This window comes from Podarcis bocagei (assembly GCF_964188305.1).
Source record: "Podarcis bocagei genome assembly, chromosome: 6".
NCBI lineage: Eukaryota > Metazoa > Chordata > Lepidosauria > Squamata > Lacertidae > Podarcis > Podarcis bocagei.
The window spans coordinates 68,854,753-68,873,677 of NC_138130.1; the positions used below are offsets into that span (position 1 = coordinate 68,854,753).

Below are 18,925 nucleotides of genomic sequence, written 5' to 3' on the forward strand. Positions count from 1 at the left end.
TTTATGTCGTGGTCCCTGTAGATTACATAAGACATGCCTGAAGGATGGGGATTTTGGATGAAACTTGTCTTGCTGCTATTTCTTTGTGAACAAATAGATGATTATATTCTCTTTATCTCAGTCAAACACCTTTCAGAAACAATGACTTTTCTCAAAAGACAAACCTTTCATTTTGTAACAAGGAGACATTTTGCAGTTGAGCTCATACAATTTTGGCCACTATCCACCAGTTTCCTATTTGTTTATCTGACAAGTGAAATGGCACAGGTGGAACATCTGGCCCAACGATTTCTATAAACATCCTCTCATTAAGAACTGGTGCATTTTTTTTCTTAACTACTTCTTTCCGCAGAATCCATGCTATACTGGAAGAAGGGGAGATGAGGGTCAGGCTTTGTTATGGAAAGAATAATGTTGGGTATAACTTAAAACTGTTTATTATTGTTGTTATTATTGGTTTCTATTGATTTATTGGTTTGTTTTTGCCTGTACAGTGGAACCTTGGGTCGCAAACGTGATCCGTGCGGGAGGCACATTCGCAACCCATGGCATTCGCAACCCGCAGCGCCGCGTCTGCACACGCGCGTCATGCGATTCAGCGCTTCTGTGCATGAGCGAGCACCGAAACCCAGAAGTAACCCATTCTGGTACTTCTAGGTTTCGGCGCGTCTGTAACCTGAAAATGCATAACCCGAAGCGTCTGTTACCCGAGGTACCACTGTATAGGATATTGTGTTTTTTAATGTTTGATGTTTTGCTGTATTTTTATATATGCTGTAAGTTTTATATATTTATATAAGTTTTATATTTTTATATATGCTGTAAGCTGGCTGGGGAATCCCAGCCAGATGGGTGGGAAATAAATAAAATTATTATTATTATTATTATTATTATTAATTGCATTTTCTCAGAAACAGAAAACTGTGTGAATGAGCTAAAGAATTATGAAATGCATTATGATTCTACAGCAATGAGCATGACTGTTGAACTCCACAGAAATCATTTTTTTAGTAGAGATTGAGCTTCTAAGTTTCCCTCAAGGCCAAATTCCAAGACTGTAGTGATTCAAATGGCTTCTTGATCAAGCTCAAATCTTATTCACTGATGTAGGCAAATGTTCTAGGGAAATGGCAGAATTTGAATAAGAAAATCATATATAGATATGTACACCAAGAAAAAAAAAAATCCTTATTTGGTGGAAATATCAAAGTGGAATTTGCCAAAATAAAACTAACTTTAGTACCTATCCTGTTGAAGAGCTTTGTTTAGACAACAGTTTTATGAAGCACGATTTCAAGCATTTTAAAATTTAATATTTAAGACAGGGCCTGCCCTGGTCCTTAATGTGTGCATTAGGTGTATGGAACATATGCCCTAAAATTTATTGGGTTGAAGACCCTGTCTAGAGGGTCTGCAAACATAAAAGGAGATAAAAGAAAGCAAGGCGGAAAAGACAGCAAGGAACACAAAATGCCCCTAACTTTCACGTCAGAGACAAACTATTCCTATCTAACAACTTTCTCTGTAAGAATAATCAGTGGTGGTTATTTTTCACTGGTACTTTAAAATGCATATTAAACTTTGGCTTGTTTCACTATTTCATGTGTTGTTGTCTGTCCGTCTCCTTTTAATAGAGATACAAAGTGAGCGAAACTAACGTGTTCCTCATATGTTTAACATGTGTGTGATAAATCAAGGATACGCCAAGTCCACTTGAAAAGTAACCGACTGCACAAGATATTCACTTCAGGAACCACAAATTATGGGGCTGTGGCTTTCCCAGATGGAGAGGTAAAAATCATGTATGCTTTTGTAATGGTTTTTCTGGAGTAAACATGTTCAGATTTTCAGTTTCATGCACAAAATAGAAGCTTTGATGCTGCTTTGTCATTCCTGTTGAGAAAGCCTCACGGTGGTTGATGGAGAGATCCTGATGCCAGCTGTATGAATACTGTACAGTTAAATTATTCTCCTCCCCTGCCAACCTTCTTAACTTCACCTCCTCTAAAATCCAGAGTCAGCTTCTGACATCTTAAAGATCAATGGTGAAAGACAGTGTGATCACCCTTGTTTGGAGTGTAAGGATTATGCACTGAGATCTTTGCTTCAGCAGGTGCCTAAATCTTATCTAGGGTGGTTCACAGCACTGCTCTTGTGAAGCTTATTATAAATCCAGCTGCTGGATATCTTTCAGAATAAGGAACTTCCTAGTAGTTGAAAGCTCTCAGCTATGTGGGAATCTGAAGGCAATTCATCTAGTTCACTACACAGAACAATGCCGCTGTGCTTTTGATTTTATGCAGCTATAATACCAGTATGGGATGGTGACTTGTCAACATTTTAAGATCAGTTATGGCTAAAGGGCAGGGGAGCTGTTGAAGACGAAACCAAAGAAAACAGCTCCCATTTGTGCATACATTATTAATTCCAATTGATTCAGTTAGGTTGAATGGGGTCTTATTTTAGGCAATGGTACAATCCAGATAAATTTAAGTGAGCTTAAGTCCAACTAATTATAATTTATTTGAAATTTGGCTGCAATTTAAATAATAGACGTGCTGTTTCAAGTATGCATGAGGGAAGGAATATCAACTAATGGCTTGCATGTGTGAATAGGTCACAGGCAGGACTTTCATATTCCCTCAAACACCATTGCCTTTCGATGATTACAGCTTACAAATAAGCTGCTTGTTACCAAGTGATGAGAAATTACAAATTTAATCAGAGCTGAGTTCATAAATCAAGAGTGGGGAACTTGTGGCCCTCCAGATGTTGAGGGGCTCAATCTCGGATCAGCCCCAGCCATCCTAGCTAATGGCTAGGGATGAAGGGAACTGCAGCCCAACCACATCTGGAGGGATACAGATTCCCAACCCCTGAGTTGAAAGAGGCCTTGGTCAACGCCCACTCTTAAATCAGCCTACAACATCTTGATTACAAGGGGACAATCACAGATGAACTGGCTATTGAAAGGTATTTACAAATTTTCTCCTTCCTTCCTTTGTAGCTCATCAAATCTCAGAAATTTAGAGTTTACTGAAATCAAATATACAATGTAACTCCCCATCACAAAATTAACACTAGGCAGGCATATTAAAAAATTAGGATAATAGTGTTTAAGGACCTGCCACACACTCTCCTTCACTCATTCTCATCTCTCGCCTCCCCAGCCCCAAACCACTTCAGTTCTCCACAACTGGAACAGTCTTATTCATGCTTCCAGGGTCAGGCTGCTTCACATGGGTGATCGTTTATGGAAGGAATTGATGTCTGAATGCTACAGTAAGCCTTTTTAAAGGGTTGACCCTAGTGGGGAGCATGAGAGGCACAATTTGGACTTCGATTCAAGCAACAAACTACCCATTTCTGTCTCAAATTCCTTTCCACGCACATGATTCTTCCCACTGTTCTATGTCTCACCCTTCCAACCTTCACCAGCACAAAGTTAAATGCCCCCCTTTTCTTTTCTGAAAAATGAAACCAAGCAGTCTAAGGAAACATTTAGAGTTCAAGAGGAGAGCAGGTGAAGGAGAGAGGAGAGGAAGTGGAGAGATGAATGGGAAACTTTGGATCTTGATGGACAAGGCTAGCTTTTAATTACACTGAATTATTTTCTGAGGCTACTTCAATCGCAGTGATTTGGAGCAGGGATGTTGATCTAAATAAACAGAGTTGTTCTTCTCATGGGTTATCATTCTTCTCTGAGTTTTGGCTGTGAGAGCAGGGTGTAAAGAAGTGGAATTAGACTATTGGGTGGCATAATTCTTTCCCCTAAAAAACAGTTTAAAAGGGGAAAAAATAGGGACTCGCAGTTTTCACTAATGAAGGTAAAAATCACCTAGCATGAAATCCCCTGGAACTATATAGTCTTTTTCTTTTTTAATAAACAAAACATTAAATGTTCTCTACATGAAAGTACCTGGATGGATCTGCCTGAAATTTGGCAGGCTTCAGCCATTCTTGAGGGGCTTCTTTGCCTAAAGATCTTACCCATTTTTGTAGAAAGTGAAAAAATGCAAGAGCTGTTTTCATTTTCCCCATTACAGTAAACGGAGTTGAAACAAAGCTTTGGATTTTTAACAGATCAAATTCAGACCCAAATAATGAATGAAACTGGAATGACACAGAGCATATCTGAAACACACTGGGCTGCTTCCAAATGCTACAGATGCAAGACAAATCTTGTGGTCACTGCACACCCCTTATATCTTATTTGTCTCAACTTTTCATTTGAGAACTACTAGCCTCGCATGGCAGAAATTATTTTTTGTTTTTCCCCCTATTCTTTGCTGTCTAGTATTGAAGAATACAGTGGATACTGAATATACTGTAGGAAGGTATATTTACACTTTTTATTTTATGTCAGAATATTGCTCCCCTATTACAATCTTGAAAGAGAGAGGGTTGTGGTCCACTGCTAGTCTTGATTTAAGAGATTTATACAGTTTAAGTCATTTACCAAAAGATCCAGATAACTATAACCAAAATACAGCCAATTAAATAAGTTAAGGTTCTTAAAATAATAAAGAACCCAAAATCTGATCTGAAAACCTATCTGCGAACTAAACATTGACCAAGCAGACTAGATAAATCTGCATATCAGCTTGTCAGAGTGGCACAGCTGTCCATCTCTCTCCATGACACATTCATAATTAGCACCTTGCCTCAGGGGATTGTGGATTTCATATAATTCTCCTGTGGCAGTCAGTGACCCGTCCTAAGCAGGGTTGATTGGTGTTATTAGATAACATCTGTGTGAAAACATATTATTGTGAGTTGAGATGAAGTCTTGTTCCCTTTAGCATGGCTGATAACTACGGGCCTTAGTCTGGGCCTTAGCATTATAATATAGTGGCAGAAGCCTGATCATATGAGCTAATAGAAGCAGAACGTGTTACTCTTTCCATGAGGCAGTTGACAACAAAACCCACCTAAAAGTATTGCAATACTGCAGTTGTGCAAGGCAAACTGTTCTAGACTCTGTGTCAACGAGCACATGTGATCCAAGGAATAAAATGATGGATTAAGAACGTTGCTTTCTGAACTTCTTCTGCTTCTTTGTGTCCTGTTTTTCTTGGACAATGTTTGAAGTGTGGAGCCATGTCAGAGAATGGCATGGTTACTCCCCACACCAGTCCAATACTAGGGCTGGATTTAGGTTTGATGAGGCCCTGAGCTACTGAAGGTAATGGAGCCCTTTATATGTCCAGCTGTCCTTTGTCAACAGCAAATTGTCGCTGGTATTTTTTGTGTGTGTGTGTTGAATATATGCTATATGGTAATTTATGGACCTAATAGGTCCATACACAACACAAAACACTGTGGCTGTATGTAGGTTTTATTTTATTAGTCTTTTTATCTCATATTTTGGAAATGTAGATCCAGTTTTTTCCCTTTCAGTTTTTTTTTGGGAGCCCCCAAGAGAGTGGGGTCCTAAACTACAGCTTTTTTAGCTTATATGTAAATCTGGCACTGGTCCAATACCCATCCCCAGAAGCTGACAAGCCTGAAAAAGGAGTAACCACGTCATCCAACCATTCGGTGTGTTTTCTCCGTGGCTGCACATCAACGCAGACATCAGCACAATAAAACTGCCACTGCTTTGGGCAGAGAAGTACATCTGAGTTAGCCTTAAGTAGTATATAGGTACAATTTCCCAAATGTCTTTCATTACAGTCAGAAGATGGAGTTCATTTACGAAACACTGTACTTCTATAATTGCATATGTGCCAGTGCAAATTGAAAAATGGAAACATGGTAGCATGTGTTCCACTAGGATATACAACTTTCCATGTTAACTGTAGGATAGGAACATGAAGGAAGCTCAGGTCTCCCTTCACGGACTCATGTGCATTGTTGCGGCAGAAGTCACCTCTCAACTCCTCCTTCCCTCCCTCCTTCATCTATTGCCACTAGGCAAAACTGCTCATACACAAACTATCCACAGAAGCAGCATACTGCATAGAGGAGTATGCACACGGGTGGTCACAATAAATAATTAGGTATTGTTCTGGCTTTTCTTTAGTGGTATTATTCCACCACACAACTTGTCAAAAAGGCAGATGAGAAATATTAATTAACCAACACATTGTAACTGAATATCTCCATAAAGAAAGCATCTAAGGCTCATTCTGAAGAAAGTAGAGAATGAACTACATGGTGGCTGTACAGAAAGTTGAGATTCCTCCACTTCCAACCAAGATAATTGTGAAATTTAAAAACAACCAAAGTGATTTCAAGTATAGTCTTCTGTACTTGAACAAACAATACTTACTAGAGACCTATCTATTGCAAGCAAAACTTTCCACAGTGAAAATTATACTCTCATTCATTCATTGTTCATGTACAGAAAATCCCATAGGCATGAATGGGCCTCTCTAAGGCCAGCTGAATGCCATAAATCACAGCACCAGCACTTTAAAGCAATATTCATGTAAAGCTGCTGGTGATCAGGATTTGGGGAGAGCAGGAAACATGGAGGAACAGAAAATATAATCCATAATATTATTAAATCTTTGTAGTGCCAGTGTTAGTATTTTATATGTCTAACATCAAAGCACTTAATTTCCTCCACTTCTATTATATCAAAATTAATCACATACATGACCACTGTAATTTATATTGGAGATTACCGCTTTGAGTCTTTCATTAAAATCTGATTTTATTAATAAAACACATTCTTTCTGTGACAACAGACTAAAGTGTTATTTGACACTGCTGACTGGAGATTGGGAGTTAATCCTAATAGTAATTCTGCCAAATCCCTTGATAATAAAAACCACCCAACAATTGGAAATCTGTTTCTGTTTGCTTTCACTACAGAATATTCATAGCATCTCCCCTTATGCTACAGAAGCTAAACTAATGAAGACAGTGTCCCTAGTACTTATGATGCAGGAAAAGAGAAAATACTACCTCACACCAGATAGTTGGCTCTAGCTGCTTGGCAAAGAAAGCCCACGTGCCTTCTTCACCTCTTGTTGGCTCTCAGATGGATACAGTGATGATGGAGGGGCTGAAATTTGCCTCTATGCCTGCCAGGTGATTGGGATTTCAACAGCTCAGCAGAGACAGAAAAAGGGTACATGGCTCCACCGCCTCTCATCAACTAACAACAGGGGAGGTTTTGCTTGTCCCTGACCTCATGCTGCATTTCTATAAGATCACACTCCCTGGGGCAGGATTATGTCCTGGTGAAAACAAATTGTTGTTTGACCACAAAAGCACCCAAATATTATGGACATGTGGACCTACTTCTTATAAAGACAGACAGAATACACACACAAACGCACTCCAAACAAATATGAAACCTAAAAGGTAAGAACAGCAGTTGTAACTAGGGAAGGGCAAACATCTGCAGAACTCATTGGACTGACTTGGAAACGAATTTAATTATTTACTCAAAAAATGGAAACAATTGCAGTTCATTTTCAGAGCCCGTGACATAAACTCAACAAAAACAAAAGGAGCCCCTTCCTCCTTGGCAGCTGACCACTGCCCAAAACATCCTCCCTAGGCTTCCCTTTATTTATTAATTTCAAAAGGTTTATAATTTAAAATTAATTTTAAAGAAGATTTGAAAGATTTTTAAAAGATTTATAAACAATGCACATTATAGTGGCATGGTGTACAGGAAACCAAAAGTGATACAGTTAAAGTAACAGCACTACATTAGTAGACAATCAGCAGACAATAACTAAGAATTGTATTCAGAAAAGGTGTTGGTAAATAAAAAAGTTTTGAAAATGCATCTAAATGTATAGATTGTTGGCCAATGCCCTATTTCAAACAGTTATGAATTCTGCATTAAGGTGGACACAACACTGAAAGACCTACTATTGGCAGACCCAAAGCACATATCTTCTGGACTAACCTCATGGACAACTATATGGGATCAACTGTGGTAGACCAAACTGCAGGAGGCAGTGGAAGACAGGAGTGCCTGGCGTGCTCTGGTCCATGGGGACCCGAAGAGTCGGACACGGCTAAACGACCAAACAACACTGGTAGCCAAGCCTTGAGGTTATCAGTTTATGGCCACTGTGGTTAGATTACCCTTGTTCATGAACAGCTGAAGCTGGCATTCTGTTGAAGCTGGTAGAACCTCTTACTAGTCACTGAATCCACTTGACAGAAGATGAATCAATAAGTAACCCCAGAACACAAACCTGTTCCTTCAGGGGATGTACAGCCCCACGCAGAACAGACAAAAGCTAACTTCCCAGAATACAGAAATGTACAAGGCCTCCACTTGCCAGGATTCATTTCTCATTCTATTGGCCCTCATCCAATAAGCTTATTTACTAGCAAGTAGAAATGAGGGTGGGAGTAGCAGCAGCAGAAAGCAGAATGGAAAGAATATTAGCACCTCCTGCCCACATACCCCTGATGCACTGCAGATACTCTGTGGCATACCATACCAATGGAGAGGTAGCAGGGACAATGAGAAGAAGAAATCCTTTCCTTCTCCCTGCCATCACTACAGCCACTAGTTCTACCTGCTGGTAAGTAAGATGAGGGATGCTCTGAGGGAGGAAAGATGATGAGGATGTGGAAAATGAGGCCTGGAAACTTCTCAGGTTCAGACAGCAGAAGAACAATGAAAAAATGGTACTCACCAGCTTGATTGGTCGTAATGATGACTGCAGCAAATTGCCTTGCAAAGGTGCTCAAATCTGACACGCCATTAACTGCATCTATCTCAAAGGTGTAATTTGTGTGAGCCAGGAGGTCCACCACAGTCACAGTGGTGTTGGTGAGGCCGATCTGACGTGGAAGGAATCTCACATTAGTACTACACGGATCACACAGCTTTGCTGTTCCTCCACATTTCTTGCAGACAACGTTGAAAGTGACATCTTTCCTGCCCCCAGTGTCCAAAGGCCAGCTCCAATCTAGGATGACTGATGTTTCATTGATGTTGGAGATAACATTTCTGGGAGCAGAAGGTGGTCCTACAGATGTAATTGGAAGAAAATGATGATTGTTTTATCTGTTTGAATTCAGAGACAATAAAGCCACTGAAATATGCATTTGATAATGGTAGGTGTCATGTTTTTTAATGATCTGCCTCATTTCTCCAAAGACGTTTCATAGAGATAATTTTCTTTTAATGCTCTCTTGTACTAACAAACTAGGACTGCTTTTATAAAGACATTTAAAACCATTTGCTACTGATCATAATCATTTTTGTGAAACATCTGCCTGAGAAGTCTAGTATTGGTTGTACAAATATTCAAGTATGGGTTTCTCTACGGCCCTTAGTTACAGGGCACAAGGAAACCCACACTTGAGTTATCCCCAAGGTGTATGTCTGAAGAGGTACAACAATGACTTAAGGATTACTATGGCCTGCAGTATTATCAGTTTTCCAGCACAAATTACAGGTATCAAGCTTTGTTGCTCCTCCTCCTCCTCTGTTAAAATCTTATGTAGATGGCACACTGCAATGTTAGGTAAGCAAAAAAGACAGAAACCAAGCTTAAAGTAGATTAGGATGTAAAGTTGTAAAAGACATTCATTTCTGCAGCTATTAATAAAGATGACCTATTTGGTTCAAGAATCAAAATGTACAGACATAATGAGAGAATCTTATCAGCAATTACAGTGCAACAGTATAAAAAGTTTTATTTTCAAAAGATAGATTTTTCTTTCTTTCATTATGCACCTTTAGGTGCTAGACACAAACATTCCTCTTTAACTAGGCCTTTCGCTGATTGACATCTGATGCCCTTTAAAATGTGTTTCAGAACAGGGGATTACTGGGTTGTCTTTGTTCTTATTTTTATTATGCATTTTGAGTTTTTTATATTGTAATTTTATGTTGTGAACTGCCCCGAGATCTATGGATATAGGGCAGTATACAAATTGTAATAAATACTCCTGCTCCTACTCCTATACTTACAGGAGAGACTGAAACACAAGCATCCTTTTTTATCATACTGAGGTTACTCACTTGTGCAAGCCATAGATGGAGGGTCTCTCTCAGAGCGAAAGTAATTCTTTTCACACTTGCAGTTCATAGAACCTTCCACATTTGTAGAACTGTGAGGCGGGCATTTGGCACACTTAACATTACCAGCAAAGGCTTTGTAAAATCCTGGTCGGCAAGCTGTAAAAGAACAGTAGTTGGTTAAAATCTCTCATATAACATTGTTCTATCAATCTTTGTTGAAGATGAGTGATAACCAAGGGAAGGATGACTACTAGTTCCTCTACCAAAATTAAGCCAAAGTTAAGTAGGATTTGAATGGGCTTCTTCCTTCCTTATTTTCTCCTCTTTTGGAGTGATTTTGGAATGGTTTCCTTTGGTTCAGTGGTGTAACAACATCTTGCATGCAGAAGGTCCCAGGTTCAATCCCTAGCATTCCCAGGTGGAGCTGGGAGAGACTCCTATCTGAAACCATGGAGCACTGCAGTCTGTGGGTATAGTTAATACAGAGCTAGATGGACCATTGGCCAGACTTTGTATAAGACAATTTCCTATGTTCCTCTATTGGGAATTTAAAGTTCATATGGAAAGATATGCTGGAGAAGCATGCTACAGTTTAGGGCTTGCTGTAACTCTTTTAAAAAAGTGTGTTGTTTCTAAACTAAGATCACAGTAGTCCATCCAACAAAAATGATTGTCTCAGCTTTAATATTTCTCCTTTTTTCTTAAGTAATGTCAGGCACTCAGGTACAAAGTACCTTGAGCAACAGGCAGGTAGGTAGTGTTTGGGAAAATCCAGATGGGCAGTACTAGACCTCCAGTGTTTCTTGACTTCCCAAGGAAAATGGATTGCTGTGTGAAGTCCTAGCCACTGCTGTGTGAATGGCAACCAACTGCAATAGCAAAAAGAGCACAGATCCAATGTCTGATCCAAGTTTCCACGTTTAAAGTCCATGGAACCTAATAGCTGTGCGTGATTGAGTAGGTCAATAGACTAATCAAATTGGGATGTTGAAGTGCTCAAGCCAAGCACTTGAAAAGCCTCAATCGGTTTTTGAAATCTTCAGCTTGGAAATTCAAGCATCTCTTACTGCCAATTTCTACTTTGGGGAAAGGGAGATTAACATACGGCAGGAAGCAGAAGAGTGTAGTAAGTGTGGAGAACAAGGATGTCACGTGCAGCAAGAGATCATGGGACTTGCAAGCTCTGAATAATCTCTAAAACCTGATAAGTGAATTCACATTAACAGAAAGCTGCCAATAATGCATTTTCAGATAAGTCCCCAATTCTATTCCGTGCCACACCCAATCATGAATTTGACTCTGTGCTTTCTTTGCAAAAGGTTTCGGTTTGAGGATGATCAAACTTTATGTTGGTTTGATCTCTTCAGCACAACAAAGCAACACAAAATTACTAAAGAAAATGTAAACAGTGCAATGCTCATCCCACCTGAAAATTTGCAGAAGCAAAAAAACAACACAGAGCTTCTTCGGATAAAAAGAAACTCTTTATTGATATAAGCTATAACTGTTTCTTTTGTTAAACATGACTGTTAGGGAAGATGCTTCTGGTTGTATAATCTGCTTGGAACAAACTTCAGGTGGTGGCATTTCATTAATATTGGTACATTCCTCTAGTCTTTCTCGTTGCTCAGAGTTCCCTGGGAAGTGGGATTGACTGTGAAACTGCTCTAGACACGGAATCTGTGGGAGGGGAATGGGGTATCCTCACAACTCTCAGCACCCTCAATAAACTACACTTCCCATAATTCTTTGGAGGAAGCCAGAACTGTTTAGTACTTTAACTTTATGGTGTGAATGTGGACAAAGACAACATTGGGCCTGCTGCACAACCTATACCATATGTTTATTTTAGTATTCTAAAATGCCTTGAGGGGGGGGTGTGGGTGAACCACAACATGTTAAAACACTAAAACAAATAAATGGTATAAAATGCTTTTTGATAAATATGGTATCAATGTGTTTATGTAGGGGTCCACAGAAGGAAAAAAATGACAGACCTGCCCACAGACCTCACTTAATAAAAGGCAGGAAAAACTGAAGCAGAACACCACAGGAAAATATTACAACAAAGCCAGCTGAATCTGTTTATTGTCTCTAGAGGCAGAAACTTCACCAGAAACTGGCATTTTTCTCATGGCTCCGCTACAGTGCTGTGAAGATTGCAGTTACGAGGGAAATGAGCTAGTTACAGCCCAGCATGCCCTAGTGGGAGGATTCTGATTTGTATCTTCACCTCAGGCTCTCTTGCACTTCTTCTATCTTTGTGTGTCAACCGAAGCTAAGATTATTCAGTGCTACAGCCCTCAGGAAAAAAATTTAAGTAGGCAATTACAGTGTAAATTAAAAACTTGGAAACAGTACGGCACAAAAGGTGGTCACACCAATTTTATTATCTTTGACATAAGAAGATGGGAGAAAGAATTGCAGCCTTCATTTCAACTGATATTTGTTTTTCAGGGGCAGGCACATATATAGGGCTGGAAGAGCCACATTTGATTTTGTCAGATGATAGGCACTTTGAAAAAGACAAACCTAAATGTGAGATATGAGCAGCATTTTTATTCATAAGCTTATAAATGCAACTAATGCAACAGCAGTGTTGGAAACATCCTTCCTGTCTAACCTACAAAGTGACACACAAGCAGCAAGGGGTTAGATATCTGATAAACTCACAGCCCAAACTCTATCACTCATAGTATCCCAGCCAGTAACTCTGCCAGTGTAATATAGGATACAATTAGGTAGCACGATGTGGGTGGGATTTATTGGCAAGGAAACCCGCACACTTTTGGCTACAAACTTGTGGCATTGTGATGAGTGACGCAAACATGTCATAAATACAGGCAGGCTTTCTGCCACAAGCACAGAGCACCTCTAAGCTTCATTTTTATTGGAGCTCCTATATTTAAATGTTATGGCTAATCAGTGCAAACACACTGGGAGGATTTACAAGTACAAACCATGGCATTTTAATGAACACATAGATAAATAAACAGGAGGCCAAAAGACACTAATTTCTGGCACTGATTTCTAGATGATTCTATGCTGCCTTAGGTCTCAGCTCCATAACATATCATACCCTCCAATAACAATTTGGGGTGATTGATTGCTTATCAGTTTGGAAATGACTTGGGATGAAAGGATCCAAAAACAGAAAAGTGGCTTCTAAATTCTTTAAAAAGAAACAAAGAAACAAAGAAAGCTAATAAATAAACAGAAACACACACACACACACACAGAGAGAGAGAGAGAGAGAGAGAGAGAGAGAGAGAGAGAGAGAGAGAGAGAGAGACTTGACAAGAACCTCTGAACTTCCAGGACTTAGGAAATGTTGGTGGCAGTTGAGTCTCTAAAGGAAGGACACATTAGAGTAACAGGCTCCATTGCCTAGAAAGAGAACCTCCAGAGGTACATGATGAATGCTAACTACAGAACTCTCATCTTTGCTGCTATTTTTTGTTTGGAAGAAGCTCATCTTGCTGCCGAAAGCTACACCAAAATCTTGGATTTCCCTTTCATTTTCTACAGGCAGGTTTTGCTTCTAATGCTGAGGAGAGGGGGAAAGGACATGGGTTAGGTAGAAATGATCTGCTCAATTAAAAGATTATTCATTTATATGCATTTTTTTAAGGGCTGCATTAGCCAATAAATTATATGACTCTACAAAGGAATCAGACAAATTCGTGGAGGCTGCAACTATCAGTGGCTACCCATCATGGTGATGCTATGCTATGGCTACTCTGAGATTAGAGACAGCACACTTCTGAATACCAGTCCCTGGGGAACAACAGCAAGAGTTATTGGCCTCATGTCCTGCTTGTGGACTGACTATAAGCATCTACTTGGCCACTGAGGCAAACAGGATGCTTGACTAGATAACCCCTTTGTCTGATTCAGCAGCATTCGTGAGGTTGACAGTAAGTATCAAAGTCTCATTTATTTCTATTTTCTCTGGATTGCATCAGTTGGTGCAGGGAGGTCCTTTTTAGATGTTGGCCCTTTATACAAAGAGCAATATCAACTGGAAATACAAAGTATAATGCCATGAAGCATATGCTAAAGAAGCTTGTTTCCTGGATTGGCTTTTCTAGGCCCACTTGTCTGTGCAAGGTCAAAACAACAGTTTATTTGTGAAGAGAGCCATACAGTATGATCCAACAGGAACTCCATTCTTTAAGTTCTAGACAGAAGCACAATACTTTGAGTCAAAGTCTGCAACATTTCAATACACTGGAACTGAATATGTGCAGTCATTCAGCTGAGCAGGCAATGGCAGCAGTGACCCTACATGTCCTTCTGTTGTTCCCTACTGCTCAATTAAAAGTAGAGGTTTCGGGTGGAAACACCCTTCTGCTAATATAAAGCTCTGTGTTTAGAAAATAAGCGGAAATAAACCAGCATGACTCATACAGGTATCAGCTCCTGCATGCTTTAACAAGACAAGGTGTCAACAACCCAAGAATATACTTCACACACATCTTTGTTCTATACATAGAATATCAAAGTGCACCAATTACGCTAAGGATAAACCTGTTCCATCATCTTCTTTTTTAATCTACTGACACTGGCCCAGTTCAATTATATCTGAGCTTCTTAAACCAATATATGCACAAGCCTTTTGCTTGAACAACTTCCTGTTCTGATGTGAGCCACAATTAAAACAGAAAATCTCTAACCGTGGTTCCCTAGTTCTGATGAAATGAAAAACTATGGCTAAATATATAATCTTGATTTAATAGCAGCTTGCCATGAAAGGGTGTGAGTGTGTGAAAGGCAGAGGCGTAGGAAGGGGACGTGGTGGGTGCGGTCCGCCCTGGCTGTCATGACTGAGGGGGGTACCAAAATGGCAGGCAAGTGGGCAGCACATCTTGCACCCGGCGACAGCCGCTCTTCTGACCTGACGACAGAGAGCAGGAGGAGAGTGAGCAGCAGCTTCCCCACCCCTCTCCTACTCTGAACTGTGGGGCGTGGGAGGGCACCCTCCGCACCCCTCGGGAGCACGCCCACCCTGGGCAGCATGGGCATATACTCTGCTGCTGGTGAAAGATTCACACACATCTTGCATTAGTGCTTATGTGGCAATGTGCTCATCTCTCCAGTAGCTAGGACTCCTATATTATACAGTGGTACCTCGGGTTACAGATGCTTCAGGTTACAGACCTTTGCTTCAGGATGAGAACAGAAATCGTGCAGTGGTGGCGTGGTGGCAGCAGGAGACCCATTAGCTAAAGTGGTACCTCGGGTTAAGAACAGTTTCAGGTTAAGAACTGACTTCCAGAACGAATTAAGTTCTTAACCCAAGGTAACACTGTATCACACAAAGAACCAACAATGTTATGGATTGTGTGTTTCAGGATAGCAAGTAGGAAGAATTCATAGTTCAACTTGTTCAAATAATTTGTGAAATATTCTAAAGCTAATAAAATGCTGACTTCCAAAAAATGTGCTTCCTTCTGCAATGAAATAATGCATTTAAAGGAGCTGCATAACAGTACCCTCCACACAATCTGACTTTTTAATGTATTTCCAGTGCTTTTTTTTCTTTTAAAAAATGTTCAGGGGTACTCTCATTTTCCTACTCATTGAAATACTGTGTGTTTGTGCTAATCTGAATTCAATTTTTGATGACCAATATTAAAGTGAGAGATAACTAATCCTAACTGATGGTACAGTGGTACCTCAGGTTACATATGCTTCAGGTTACAGACGCTTCAGGTTACAGACGCCGCTAACCCAGAAATAGTACCTCGGGTTAAAAACTTTACTTCAGGATGAGAACAGAAATCGCGCGGCGGCAGCGGGAGGCCCCATTAGCTAAAGTGGTTCCTCGGGTTAAGAACAGTTTCAGGTTAAGAACAGACCTCCAGAACGAATTAAGTTCTTAACCCGAGGTACTACTGTACTAAGAAAGGGTTTGTTTTTTGAAAGTTAAGAATGGATCAACAACAAAACCCACAAACTGAGGGCAAGTTCCTATTTGCTATACCTGCAATGAAACCTCCCAAAGTGATGATAAGAATGTGCAGATCCACATGACATTGGCAAGGTCAGCAGATACAAAAACAAACTTAAAGGTACTGACCACAGGAAGCCTTTCATGCATTAGCACTGCATTAGCATCACTGCACTGCAAAGTTCTTTAGTCCTGTCTTTCCAACTAAGGCATCTTTCCCAACAGGAATGTCTTATAAAGCAGATTTTCAGCAAACCGTTTCCTTGCTGCAATACACTTTCCAACAGACCTCATTGTGCTTGCTATATAAAAGTCACAACCTACTGAACAGCAGATGCACACTGACGTGAAGTCTTTTCTTTCTAAGCTGCCAACATCCTCCCTCCCCCCCCCAACCCGTTGCCTGGTAAGGAAACATTTCACACCTCAATAAATAGTGGACATAACATTTCCGACTTGGCTTTGGCAACCAGGAAGGCCAAGGGCACAGCACAAGGGCTGCTGCAGCATGTTCCCTTTTCAGAGAAAGTTTCTAACAAAACGAAGCAGAGACTGTTCAGTTTCATTTTCCACAGCATTAAACAAGTTCAGTCTAGATTTAATCAATTTTCTATGCAAAGGAGTAAAGGGTTCTGAAAATTCTTGGCTTCACAGTCAATATAAGGAATAAGATATTCATGGTTCTTTGTTGCATTGGGCTTAACCAGTGCTCAAGATCGGTTTTCTGTACACTCGGGGCTTTTTTTTCAGCCAGAACTCACCGGAACTCAGTGGGCACCATTGTCATTCTAAGAGAAGAAGGGAAGCATTCATGGTGAGTTCTGGCACCTCTTTTTCTAGAAACGATAGTGCTCTATACTGTGCCTAGAAAGGGGGAGGAATCTTTCAGACCAAATGCAACATTCCCTTCTGACCAACCTTTTCTCCTCCATTCAGGAAAGCAAGAGGCATCATCTGAGTTCTGGGATGCTTTTCAGTCAGTAAAAACACTAGGGACATGTGAAATAGGAGTAGTGGGGGTGGGGTGGGGGTCTGGCTGTGGAGGAGGTGTGGTCTAGGAAGAGTCCCGAGGAGCAGAGGGGACCAAAGGACTGCATTTGGCCCCCAGGCCTTTGGTTCCCCACTCCTGGCCAAGGACATCACCACTACCGAAAGTAAATAATTAAAGATTATGAGTGATAGTCAACCAAGTCCTGTTCTGAGCAGAGCCACTGAAATAAAATGATTTCAGTGGGTCTGCACTGAATGTAACTTAGTTGGCTATCACCCTATGGCAGAGCTAGTTCCAGGCAAGTAGCTCCAGAGTAGAAAAAGCTTTCACAATTAAATAATTCACAACATGGCATCCTTTAAGCCGTCACCAGAGATGGGCTGCCCCACCCTGTCCAATGATAGGGTTGGTCCTGTAATGATCATACGATCTGCTCTGTATAGTATAAATATTCAACACAGTCTATGCATAGTGTGGCATTTCAGCATTCTATGATAAAAAAGATTAACACTTTTACACAGTCACATAGCACTGCATATGATACATTTGAAAATTGATGTTAGCGAATGGATGTTCTTAATCTTACCCATGAGTAATCTTACCCATTTACTTCCCACATTTTATATTTCACACTGATCTGTGACCTTAACATTTTAATCAGATACCTTTTACATTGGCTGGAGTCCCAGGTCAAATTATTCAACAGAAACAATCCTTCCCCATTGTTTAATAACTGTTTCTGGCAGACATATTAATTATATGTACATAAGAGATAGTTTCATCCCAGGGGAACAACAGTGTACCTTTTCAGCTGTATTCCATAATAGCTTCCTATAGTTATCCGTGTTTTTCTATCTCTTTTTATAAAGTGGATTACCACAGTAACAATGGATAATAATACAGTTTTAAAAGGTGATAAATCAGTACATTATCAAGAAAAACACAAGGCCTATCATCACAGAGAGCTAGTGATGCAATAGGTTAAACTGTAGAAATCCAAGTCTATTTGCATGTAAAATGAATTCCTTTCATTAGACACTAAACTATTGGGAAATTAGTTTCACTGACTGACTCTCAGAGTTCTGAGCATGGCTTTGGATGTCACACTAAATTATGTTTGACCATGACAGAAACAAGCCTAGGTGACCCTCACATTGCCATGGCCACACACACACTCGGGGGGGGGGAGGAGCGGGAGGCGGGGGGAGCCATATTGGAAGCTTTCACTTCTGATTCTTCTCCCAACCCATAAACTGTGATTAATCTTAATTGCGGTTAATGAAAATTAATCAGCTTTATAAACTATGGTTTAAAGTATAATTGTTTCAAACAAACCATGGTTAATCACATTGTTGGTGGTTTGGGTGACACAACAAGCTATGGTTAATTTTTTTTAAAGCTTCTTAAATTGCCCCTACTGGTCTGATGGTGGTGACCAAACATGATTCTAGAGGTACATCGCAAAACAAAATTCAGGAAAAGAAAACCAGCTTGTGTAGAAAAGACATGAAACTAAAATGAAGTCCAGTGAAGAAGGAGTCAGTTCTCTCTAACGTCCCAGAAACCTTTTCCAGCACACTGATGGATTTATTTTTATTTCACCCTTGCTCACAAATAAACTTTGTTTTGTATTGGTAAATAACAGGTCACAGCGTAAACACCTTCAGATTCTGTTTTTCATTGTTTTAGGTGTCAACATGAGCCTAAGTCTTATTGGGCTATAGACAAACTCACAAATTCCACCCAACACTCCTAACTGCACAGATTAAAAGATCTTGTACCTTCTTCTGACTGGGGCATTGGTCTTTAGCTCAACTAAAGTTTCATCAATATTTCTACTTCTCATACTGTGATGGCTTGTGAGTGCTCTCCACAAGAAATGCCTCTGCTCACTCAGAGATACATATATACATTCTTTATTTTACATATGTACAAGCAGCACACATAATTATGCGTCCGAATCCTGTGAATCAGATTCCCGGAATGACTTACGCCCGCCCCTTTTCCAACAGAAGAGGCGAGGCAT

General features: G+C 40.1%; 1 protein-coding gene across 5 annotated transcripts in view; it reads right to left on the reverse strand.

Annotated features, from left to right (window-relative positions):
• EPHA3 (EPH receptor A3) overlaps positions 1-18,925 on the reverse strand; it is a 208,174-nt gene that overhangs the window by 56,902 nt on the left and 132,347 nt on the right. For all 5 annotated transcript variants that reach the window (XM_081198950.1, XM_081198948.1, XM_081198947.1 and 2 more), the window contains 2 exons: positions 9,956-10,111; positions 8,619-8,954 (listed from right to left, as the gene is read on the reverse strand). In XM_081198950.1, coding sequence (XP_081055076.1) covers positions 8,619-8,954; positions 9,956-10,111 — 492 coding nt within the window. The remainder of the gene's footprint in view (positions 1-8,618; positions 8,955-9,955; positions 10,112-18,925) is intronic.